The sequence below is a fragment of the Rhynchophorus ferrugineus genome, unplaced genomic scaffold, assembly GCF_030347505.1.
Source record: "Rhynchophorus ferrugineus isolate W39M unplaced genomic scaffold, kcgeb_rfMv2 rfM9, whole genome shotgun sequence".
Classification (NCBI taxonomy): Eukaryota; Metazoa; Arthropoda; class Insecta; order Coleoptera; family Curculionidae; genus Rhynchophorus; species Rhynchophorus ferrugineus.
The window spans coordinates 31,118,263-31,130,633 of record NW_027472588.1 but is presented as its reverse complement, the minus strand read 5'-3'; the positions used below and the strand labels follow the sequence as shown (position 1 = coordinate 31,130,633).

The 12,371-nt window shown below is 29.5% G+C and overlaps 1 protein-coding gene across 1 annotated transcript in view; it reads right to left on the bottom strand.

Moving 5' to 3' along the window:
* CadN (neural cadherin) overlaps window positions 1-12,371 on the bottom strand; it is a 953,627-nt gene that overhangs the window by 151,587 nt on the left and 789,669 nt on the right. The window contains exon 19 of the mRNA XM_076414423.1: window positions 5,618-5,782. Within this exon, the coding sequence (XP_076270538.1) occupies window positions 5,618-5,782 (165 nt within the window). The remainder of the gene's footprint in view (window positions 1-5,617; window positions 5,783-12,371) is intronic.

Here is a 12,371-nt window from a genome sequence, read left to right as displayed (position 1 = left end):
AGAACATATTTGAAAGACACTTTAAAATATGGTTGAAATAATACTGTACTGAAAAAATTAATCACTAAATTATTATTCCCATAATTACATCATTACAAGTAGGATTCAAATTAGTAGTTATTGTATTTCATTTGTTTCAAAACTGATATAATTCATAATTAAAAAAATAATAAAGATGCAAAGAGTTCAAATGCTTATATAAGACTTATAAAATAAGTTATTAGATCTGATGGTGTTGCTGTATTGATAATTGTTATTCTACAGAAGAAAATTGTATAAAACAAAAAACTGAAAGTGTTTTCCATCGTAAGGCATTACTTTGCTGATAGCCTTTGATTTTTAAATTAGAAACACAACATATTTTTGTTGTCTATCCAAAGTCTAATCCATTTTTGAATATTTTTATAAATGTTGAAGTGATATAAATTATGTCATTATGCCATATGTAATAATTAGGAGACAATGTTTGGTACACACCAGCATTAGTTAATAATTCATATTAATTAAAAACAGAATTAGCTTCATGTGATCTAGCATTGGAAATACAAAATTACTTTAGTATATATAGAGAACAGACAAAATAATATGAGCGCCAACATAGAACATCTTGTTGTATATTGGCAATACTGCAATATATTGCTCACTTTTTATGGATAGTTTTGTAATTTGTATTTCAGTGTATGGATTTCGTTTTGTGACGGGTAAATTAAGCGATCGATGAAATATTTGATGTCTCAGTAGATTTTTGACATTTGATGGGCGACAGTATCAAGGGTAATAACACCATAGTTCGAAACATGGTGAATCATCATCGGCAAAGAAGAATAGGGGACGAAGCGAGAAGGGAACTGACAGAAAAAAAGAAAAAAATGAGGAGAATTTTCTCCTGCTGTGACTACTATGAATGAATATCCTCAAAGATAAAGTTCTTGTCATGACTACCATATTACTGCCAAACACTACCATGGCTCAAGATAAAAATGCGGTCGTACACACACCCAAAAATGTTCAATCTTATTTTGAAGGGTATCATAAAATTATTAAAACTATTCCTTGATCAACACAACCGCCATATATCAACACAATTCAACCGCTCTGAGTATTTTTAGAGCGGATAATATATAGTAGTTGCCCATTTTCAAGTTTACTGAAGATATTGGCACAGGAATGAGACAATGCCCCATTGAAAACAATTCAAACATTATTCTGTTTTAAACTGTTTTAAAAGCAAATTGCGGCTCGATACTTAAAAATATACACACAGTAGAATATTTACCGTTTTATTAGTATTTCTAGGAATATATTTAAAATCTTAAAATTAAAATATTGTATGCATCCTCATTAGTTTCAGCCGGTTTGCTTCCATTCTCCAGAGATACAGCTTAAAAAGAATGAATAAATATATTGCATATGCGGATCCGTGGAGTTCGAAAGAGTATGTCTGTAAATACCTCGTCAACATTTTAATTAGGCACAGGTTTGCGCTTCAAATATCAAAAACACTGAGGCACAGAACAACTGAATATCATTCAAGAGTTACAAAAAGATACTCCCAGAACTATACATATATATCAAATATACTTTTGTTTTTAGAAATCTTGTTACGTAGTAACTGAAATAAAATGAGTAACTAGGAACAAAACTATAGTTTATTTCAATTTACGTGCAGTTTATATTTATACAAGGCCCGCTGAGAAGTGATGTACAGTTCTTATGCTTCAGGATAATATATTTATATTTGCAACAATGCTGTAATTATAAATAAGTCCTGGTAAGTGATTAGTATATTTTTAAAACCGAAAAAATTGTATTAACCTATGATTAATCAAACAATTACGGGTTTAATTAAAATTGTGTTCGTTAAAAATATCTGTACGAGAATTTAGTTCTCGAATAGGTTTTTAGTGAATTAAACAACATTTTTCTTTACGAGTTAAAATGTCCTTTTAATGAACAAATTCCTTTTTAATTCATTATTCTTAAGAGCCGGCATGCTAACGTATTTAACAAGTCTCATGAATAATAGAACTAATTTTTTTGGTGTTTGTTCTGAAATTAATTTCTCTATTAGTCTGGAGAAATGCCAGGGACTATTATTCAGATTAATTTCGTTTACTTTATTAACGCCATTTGTTCTTCAAGTCGAATTTTCTTCGTAAAATTGGTGTAAACTTCATTTATTATTATAAAAAATACACAATAATATATATTAATTTTTAGCTTTCCTGGTAGCCATAATTATTGCGCTTTTGCATGATATTCCTATTGTGAATGAAAGATACAACTATTTTTATTTTAAAATATATTTGGTTAATTTTTCTTAAATATCTAATATTTAATATTAAAGCACCTAGATGTTTGTTATTCAAACACTTGTTATGAATGTTATAATTTAAAGTATCTTTTATTTATATATGTTAAAAAAGTACACACAGTATATTAAAGATATTAATATTTTAGAAATATTTTAAGTCTCAAAATTAAAACATTTTATGTATCCTCATTAGTTTCAGCCAGTCTGCTTCCTTTCTCCAGAGATAAAACTTTTATAAAGTGAATAAATGTATGGCAAATGCGAATCCGTGCAGTTCGAAAAAGTATCTCTGTAAATATCTCGTCGACATTTTAATTAGGCACAGGTTTACGCTTCAAATATCAAAAATACTGAGGCGCAAAACAACTGAATATCATTCAAGAGTTACAAAAAATGACTCCCAGATCTATACATATATATCAAATGTACTTTTATTTTTAGAAATCTTGTTACGTAGTAACTGAAATATAATGAGCAACTATGAGCAAAATTGTAGTTTATTTCAATTTATATTAATTTAATGCAATGGAACCTGAATATTTGTAGAGCAAGAATAGACAGAAATAGCTAAATCGGCCTTTGTTCTTCAAGTCGAGTTTTTATCGTAAAATTGGCTTGAACTTGTTATTAACAAAATACACAAAAATATATATTATTTGTTGGCTACCGTGGTAACTATGATTACTGTGTTATTGCATGAGCAAATATTAGCTGATATTCTGTTAAAAATATATTAATTAGCAATTTAAAACTGATATATTTCTTATTGTGAGGTGAGTAAGGAGAACATTTTTATATACACTAATGCAAAATTACTGATGCACCAACAATATTTTTCGATTTTGTGTAATAATGAATGTTTTTGTACAAAAACTGATTTTGTACAATTTTCGCAGCAGACAAACTTTTTCCCAACACACAATTTTCACAGCAATATGTTCAAATATTTTCAGTTTTGATTAGCCATTGAACAAGTTTTTATCATTCTTTCTTTAAATGAAATTTAATTCTAAAATAAATTAATAGTTTTCCTGTCTTAATCCCTTTCATATTTTATAACTTGAATTCATCCAATTAATCTGACTCAAATTAACCACAAAGGAAGACAACTTGATGTTGGATTGTCAGTCGTTGTGCAGTTACTCGAAGCAATCCATGTATGTATATTCAAGCGGAGTTTGAGCAAAAGTATCGCAGCAGAAGCTGTAAAATCCCCAAAGCTATATTGAGGGTACTAGTACCGCTAGCCATAAACTACTCCAAGTAAGAATCATTGAAATTTTGAGAAAATTCGTGTTCAGAATGTAATGCCATGTAAGGTTTTTGCGACCTAACATAGACTACCGAAATTTGAACAGAAACTTGTAGTTGGTCGTGAATGATCACCAAAGCTATTACGGGAAAATATACTATACAGGGTTTACCATGGAAACTTGGAGAGAAACAGAACATCAACAAGCGCAAACTGACCGATGATATATATGTATAGGCGACACACAGAATTTTACAACTATAAGTTGTACAGGCAAGACAATAACTACGTACATTCCTGTAGCCATTTCTTTAGGACAGAGGTGGTATATTACGCAATTTTAACGGGCCGGACTACGAAAATTATATATACGAAGACGAGGCACTGTGCCGATGTTGAGGTGATGACGATTGAGACAGAAGTAGTTTGCTTTATGTTCGAATAGACACAAACCAGATAGTGTTCAAATAATGTCGCTTTTGTATTATCGTTCAACAAGTTACCACTTCCTTGCATAATATAAAATAGTTTTCAAAGTAAATTAATCAATTAATTGTTTTAAACCATTTAAGATATTTTAACGGATATACGTTAATTGAGGTTACTACAAATCCTTCGAAAATAAATATAATATCTAGTATTATTGAAGACGTAGTATTTTAAAGGAATATTAATTTTAATAAATTTTTGTTTCGAATCGAAAACACAGTTAGTTTTGTCTTCTGCCGTAATCTGTATTTAAAATAAGCTAGTGATTATTTAATTAGTAGTTGTTGTTTTCATGTTATCTTGGCAAATATTGGCAAATATATCTTTTTGTATTGATGTTTTCGATATCCTAAAACTATCGATGTTTGTAAAAGTATAGCAAAAGTAAAAGTAATAAAAACAGTATGCGCATATTTGAATAATATAGAATTAATCAAATTACTTTTATCATATTATGTCATTGTTTCTTTCCGAATATTAAAATACGATTAAATCTATTTGGGTTCATTATTCTATTCTCTGTAGACTGCCATTTGCCAATTTAAAACTATAAAAAATTAATTGATCTGTACAACACAGATTATCAAAAATTCAAGCTTCGTTCTTTCTATTTTCAAAATTAGTATCAGGAGGAATTCTGATGGAAATTGTAATTACTAGTTTCATTCGCTAGTTTTTTACTATTAAACAGTTCGACTGTTTTACGACTATCGATTTTTTCTACTATTTGCAAGCCATAGTTCCCAACGCCAATTTTGGTGTAAAATTTTGATATATATTTTTTGAGCATAATACTATAAGATATGATTCGCCCTTTCTTATAAAAATCTTAAATAAACTGTTGGACTTTCATATAAATGGTAAATATATTGCTAATTTGGCACATTTAGTTCTAATATCATAGGGAGGCTGTTATGAATAACAAACATATGAATTCTAGATAAAAAATTATACTTTAAATCTTAGAAATATATCTCAAATACGTTTTACTAAGTCCAAAATTAAACATTTAAATTGTGCAGTATTTCGTGTTACGCAATATATATGTTAAGAAATATAAAATTAAGTTTTCAATTTAGTGTCGTTCTGTGGAAGTATACACTATATATTAGTTTGAACCATACGCCTCTAGGAACTGCTTAAATTATATAGAATTGTTTATCATCCCTGAGTTATCCTTCTTAACCTTATATTGTTTTAATCAACAAGCTCACCCACTTCCCCAGCATCCCACCCGTAGTGCTCTATAAAAAAAACAAAAAAAAAACAGAAAAAATCCACTTCTGCAAACGAAAAACTGGAAGGAAAAACGGAACACAATCCAAATCCAGGAATTAATAACAGCCGCGGGGTCTCGATTCGTTATTCCTCGGCTAGCCGTTGTTCTTTTTAAAATCGGGCGAACGCGAATTGGTCCGAGTTCATTATAATATAACTCCTGGCTAGCGGGAGTGCGCATAAAAACTCGGTTTTAGGAAAACTGAATAAACGACGAATTTCGAGACCCGCGGTCGGGAATCAATTCCGGTTTGGTTTGGGGGTAGTGAGGGTGAGACACTCGCCCTGAGCACGGATTTCGGCAGGTTGCGGTCGTCCTCTTCGGTGATCTGGGTCCTGTAGGTGGGTCTCTCGAAGACCGGCGGGTTGTCGTTCACGTCCTTCACGTGAATGACGACCGTCGTGTAGTTTTCCTTTAAATTGTCGGAGGCCGCTAACCTAAGCTCGTACTAATTGGGGAAAAATATGTTGGTTAAGTTTAATTAGGGTTAGTAGGAAATTATTAATCGATATCTAAGAAAACAGATCTGAATTTTGTCAACTAACATTGTTATTTAATATTACTGTTAGATACTGCCCCTCTCACGTTGAGTAAGCACCCCTCCAACCTCAGAGATACAATTTTTACCCTTTACAAGGTCATGTACGGGTTAGTAGAAACAGTTGTCCTCATATCATCATGTGTGTACACTGTTAATTATATAAGTTCCTCGGTCCTATACTGACTGCACTCTAAGGGTATACTATTAATATTGCATAATTATCATAACTACATAAGAAGTACTTTCAAGGTTCTGGCTTATTGGAATGGAAAATTAATTCAATACATTTTAATATATAATCATAGAAAATATTCGCATGAAAAATTAACTTAAGAATTGGATTAAAAATCATTAGTAATAACGTTACAGATCAAAAAGTATTTTATATTTAAATAATAATTTAATTTTCGAAAGTGTAATGTAAGAGAATAAAATAAAGATTGTTGTCTAAAAACTCCTTACATTTTGGACCTGCAGATAGGGTATTTAATAAGAATATCATATAATTTTTAATGGTTTACTCACAAAAATTCAAGGCAGACAACTTTACACAAAATACAGGCCACACCAAGAACGCTATTTTGATGATATATGAAAGGAAGCTGTATAGTATTGAAATAGGTTACCAACTAAAAAAATAGAAGTATAAAAAAGCCTCTACCTTTTTCTTAAGAATTGAGAATTTTTTGAAATGAACAATAGATACCCCCTTTTTCATGGACAAATTTATTATAATTGGGTTTTTGATATCACACTTCGTAAATACTTGAATATAGCTGTTTTTAATAGATATTTTCAGTTCATACTATTGAAGAAGCCTCTCTAAAATTATGTTTGTTTTGCAAACGACTTTCCATTTTACGAAGGACTGCACGGTGACCTTAAAATTAAATGGATTTAAAAAGTTATCCATATTTTCGGCTTAAAAGTAGTCTAATTTAATTATAATGTGGGAAATACATATTAATGGATTTATGCCAAACTCGTAGTACTTGTATATTGATACAGACACAATAGAACGATAACAACAAATTAATTGTATACATTGTACTAAACATATCCAGTGTAAGTTATTCAATCCATCAGTTCTTCTAAACTGTAAAATTTAATCCCCGCCTGTGTTGGATTCGATAGGAGACTAAAAAACCTAGTATAACAAGCAAAATAAAAGTAAAAGTTTATTTAAAAGAGTTTAATTTATTTACCAGAACCGTCCGGATGATGAACGAATTAATTATTAATTAACTTCTTTCATATTCAATATAATTATACCTTCATTCTTCTTATTAGTTCGATTTAGATGCATTCTAGACAAGTTCAAAAGTGATAAAAATATGACATTGTGTCGAGAGAAAAGAAGGAGGGGAAGATAAAATTTTACCTTTTATGAAAATAGAATTCTACTAAAAAGTAGATATTGATCAGAAAAGTCTACAACATATTAATAAAACCAAAGTTATCTATGAAGCAGAGTCAATGTTAATGTAATGTAAGAGGAATAAATTAAAAGTGGAAAAGAGGAATAGATAAAAAAACTAAGAATTATTTTGGGATCTAAAAATTACCAGTAAATAGTGTCGAAAAATATAATGGAGTCAATTCAGTAAAACATATGAATCTTTACAGAAAGTAAAATGACTTGGGCATGTTTTGAGAGGAAGCTAGAGCGGAGTATACATAAAATAATGCAGACACCCACAGGTAAAATCAGAATATTAGAAGACTAAATTTGAGATGATTGGATTGGAGAACTAAAAATATTCATAAAATTAATTAATCTCGCACATACTAGATTAGAGATAAAATATGAAACCTCTCTAGATAATAATCTTCAATCCAAATTCAATAGTATTTTGTTTTCTTTCGAACAATTGGTATACGCATGGCTTTATTCGAAAATTAATAAAACATATGGACAGGGAGAGCGGATCGATACATTCTTTAGTTGATCCAGAAAAAAATCTAACTCAAGAACAAAAAAAACATATTCCTTGAAGGTCTCGTTGTTTCGTGGACAGGGATCATTAAAGATTCAAACCTAATCTCAAAATGTAACCGATAAAATGGAAAACGCTCCGCCGTAAACACTTATTTCGAATATCGGTGTACAGCCTGAGACAAACATCAGTCGATAATAGCTTCAAAAATAGCTCGGAACAGAGATAAAACTGTACGAGAATTAACGTTCCTTAATAGCGCTATCGTTTGGAAAACGGCCAAGACAAAAAATCATCTAATGGCCGGCACGATAAAAAATTGGTTTATTACAACGCTGTAACAGGGAGAAACAGTTGAAAATTGCCACAGCAGGAATACTGCCGGAGTTTGATCGTATTATAATTAAATTTCAATTTTGTACTCGATTAAATTTTAAATATGTTTCATAAGCTATATCATTCTTTTATAAAGGAGATATTCTGAAAACTTTAAGACCCAATATGAACCGAATAATAATATAGAAAGAATTATTCAAGGCTATTGTATATTCTGGTGATCTGGTTCTAGTGAACCACCACAACATTTCATTCACATTCTAGTATACAGAGATACTGATTAGTTTACTATAGCAATAAAAAGAAACAGATAAAATTATTTAGGAACATGACAAGCATAATCCATCAAGATTTTATTCTCCTTTCCTTATAACTCAAATTAATAACTAAATAAATTAGTGGAAGACAATTTTGGAATAATTTAGAGTTGGAAATGATTTAATACACATTAAAGTAGGTGAATTAATAGATTCAAAGTGTTTAGATTTATGGTATCAACGATATAGGAGAGGAAAATTGTTTTCAAGGCTAAACTAAATAACTGAATTGATATTTAATTAGATTTTTTACATATGAATATAATGATTGGGTTAGTATAATGATGTCTTAAAAAATAGATGAAAACTTGTTATTTAGAAAATTGACATAGTAGGCATAATTCACCAGGATTTGACACTACTTTTCTTATATCTCAAATTAATAAGTAAATAAATTATTGGAAGACAATTTTGGAATAGTTTAGAGGTAGAGGGGACCTACAGAATAATATAGAGAGCAGGTCAATTAATAAAAAGAAAGTGTTTATAATTTTCCTGTCATTGATACAGGAGAAAAAAGTTATTTTCACGGCTAAAATAAATAACAACATAATCGTTTATTCGTGTTATAATATATAAATATCCTAATAAAATGACTAATGAAAAATGATTATAGGTAAAGAAATATATGAAAACTTGTTATTTAAAAAATTGATATGACAAGCATAATTCATCAGGATATGGTTAGCATTTTGTTAAATCTCACACTAATAATTAAACAATTTATTACAAGAAAAATTTGGAATAGAATAGATGTTATAGTGATCCACAGCATATATACAGGGAGAAGAATACATATCTTAGTAGATTCGAAACATTTATAATTATAGTATCACTGACACCATAGAAGAATATATAGGAAAAATATGAAGAAAAAATAAAAACAAAAACTTGCTCATAATATAAATGCAAATATGGTATATAGACTTGATTGATATGTATGGGAAACCATGGAATCACAATAAGAATTAAAATTTTCATAAAAAATAAGGTTAATAAAAATTAGGTTTGGAATGCGTTACAAATATGTAAAAACAAAATGAGATAACATTGTAAGTGAACTAAGGTACATGTAACAAAATTCGTTTAAGACAAAAAGAAAAAGTCAAAGATATGCATATTGTAAACAAAAATATTTTTTCTGAAGAACAAACAGTTGTCACCTGCTGGATTAGACATATCTGGACCAAAGATGTAAAATAAATGAGGTGAAAGTAATTATTCAGAAATTAGAGTAGCGGTACTGATCTATTCGGAGGTGATATACACTTTGTGAGGGATAATAAGGAGGGAAATTTGATTTTGGTATTTGTTTTATATTCATTCTGTGATACGTAAAAATAAATATTTCTATTGGATGAGGCAAGTAGTAGTTAGTAAGTTTTTGGAGAATATAAATTATATTCATTATGTACATTACATGTATTTTTAGTTATATATTTTATATATAAGCTATATAGACATACTGTTGTAAGCTATATTGTTATGCCTTCAATGTACATATGAATACTTCATGGTAAAGAGGCCATTCGAGATTAATGATATATTTGATATATTTACAAAAAATCCAGTTTCAACAAAGAATATAATAAAAATCTGTGCCTTAAAAAATTCTTCCTGATAAATTATAAAAAAGCTATCCAAATTAACTTGTATTAGTTTTTTAGTCCCCAATATAATAATATATTGATGATACACGAAGACATTATAATATAACTCGTATTGCGGTCGTACTATACATAAAACCGAAGGTTAATAAATGATTTAAGCCTTATCTGTTCAAAATCTATAGGTCCTAATATATAGCCCTCATACAAAACGTCGTAAATCAATATAAATATTCAGATACTGGTCCCTCTGCAAGTAACTCCTGAATAATTTCGCTCTAAATCTTTGTGATCCGTGATTGTTTTGATAGCGCAGTGCTCTCGCGTCTGTTCATTTTTAAAAAGGCGACCGAATGGGAAAGAGCATATGCATAACCGACGTTAGGAGAGCCGGGTTCGGTCGGTGTCAGTATATCATTCCCTGTTTACGAGTAAAAGCATAAATTCTGACCTTAACGCTTCCTGGGACTGGAAGAAGTGAGCTGTTATGTTGCACGTTCGCCACAAATAAGAGCAATTTGGTTGTTTTTCTTCTTATGACGACCGACCCAGATTTTCAGCGTCAGAAAATCAATTCAAATATCATCTGTGTTTTATTTGGAATATCTTCCTTACATATTTTATATTTAAATTAATAATAGGACCAAATGCAAACATAGGGAGATATTTATTTATAATACTATTACATAGATGTCCTAAAGTACATGCAATTTCCGCGGTATATAGTAGGCACCTCCACAAAATGCCGCTTGATAGCTGGCAGTTGATAGTTAGTAGAAATGGAGGCCAAGAAATGAGGTTTAACTACCCTGTCAAGTATGAAAGTTCTTGAATGGTTTATTGAATATCAATGGAATTTGATGGATTTTTTTTATTGTATAGAATGATGATTTTTCATCTTAATGACTTCTTTGGTCACGAAATTACAGTATTTGGGATTCGAAAAACTCGTGTGGTGTGAATGTTGGTTTGACTATTGAAAATTAGGCTCTGTAGTAATAACTGTTACTGATGGCATTAGGGGCATGATATCCGAGTACTTATTGTCTATAAAAGATGAAAGGTAAACAAAGTAGCTACAGCATACATGTTCTTCATGATTCACTAAGAAATCTTGGAGTACTCCATATCATTTCTATAATGTTTTGGTGATATAACATTAATAAGGAGCTGTTTATGACTGAAATTACTAAATTATTTTATAATGTTTTTTATTTTATAGAAGTCACTATAAAGATCAGTGTCTTCTTCAAAAATCCTGTGAAAAAAGTTCATTAGGATTTTTATAATTTTCTAGCTATTATTATTGCTCTGATTTTGACTGTTTATTTTTAATTTTTTTGCATATATGATTGACATTTATTCACATTTCCAGGGCCATTCCATTATTAAAAGTATATCAGTTATGTTGCAAGATCTGTGGGATATTGTTCATAAATATCTAAGGAACTCATATATTGAGCACAAAACTCACCAATTTTGTTTTATTCTTGTTTTCTCAAATATTTTTGTTCTGGTCCTTTCTTCCATTTCCTTAGTGTAGTTTATTAACTATGTTTTATTTCAGTGCCAATAATTCATATATTATAAGTTAAATTACTAATGTTATCATAAATTTATTTATTATAGAATGAAGCTAACGTATTAACAAATAAAGTATAATAATACATCTGCTTAATTTAATGAATATTTATTGACGAATGGAATTATATTTGCTCTATTTTTAGATTACGCAGTGAAATAATTGTTAAGAGTAAGAATTTTCATTCAGTTTTTTGAGTTTCGCTATAAAGGTGACACTTTCATAAGAATAATTTATTAACACCGCTTTTAAAGGGACGAGGTATTTTAATATAAATTTTCGTTCATAATATTCTTGATAATTTTATATTTTTCAAAGAATGGAGAGCATTATACGTGGAAACCATTTCACAGAAAAAGTATATTTTCAACGCTGCTTGATTTTTTGTATGTCATTGTCCAAATTTTTCAATATTTCATTTGCGAGACACGTGAATATTTTGCATTCCATTCAAAAATTCGGGGGAAGCTATTTTAAATATTCGCTTTAACAGGCTGAAAAGGGGCAATATGTAGTACAGTATAAAATATATGAACAACATATATAGTCAGAAATAAAAATTTGTATTTGAAACTTAGAAATTTGATTAATTTTGTGACTTAAATATTTAAACAAAAAAAATGTGATAGAGAAATTTTGAGAATTTTATAATGCACATATATGTCCAGAAACAATTAGCTGCAATTCATAAATATCTGCAATATTAAATAGTATTAT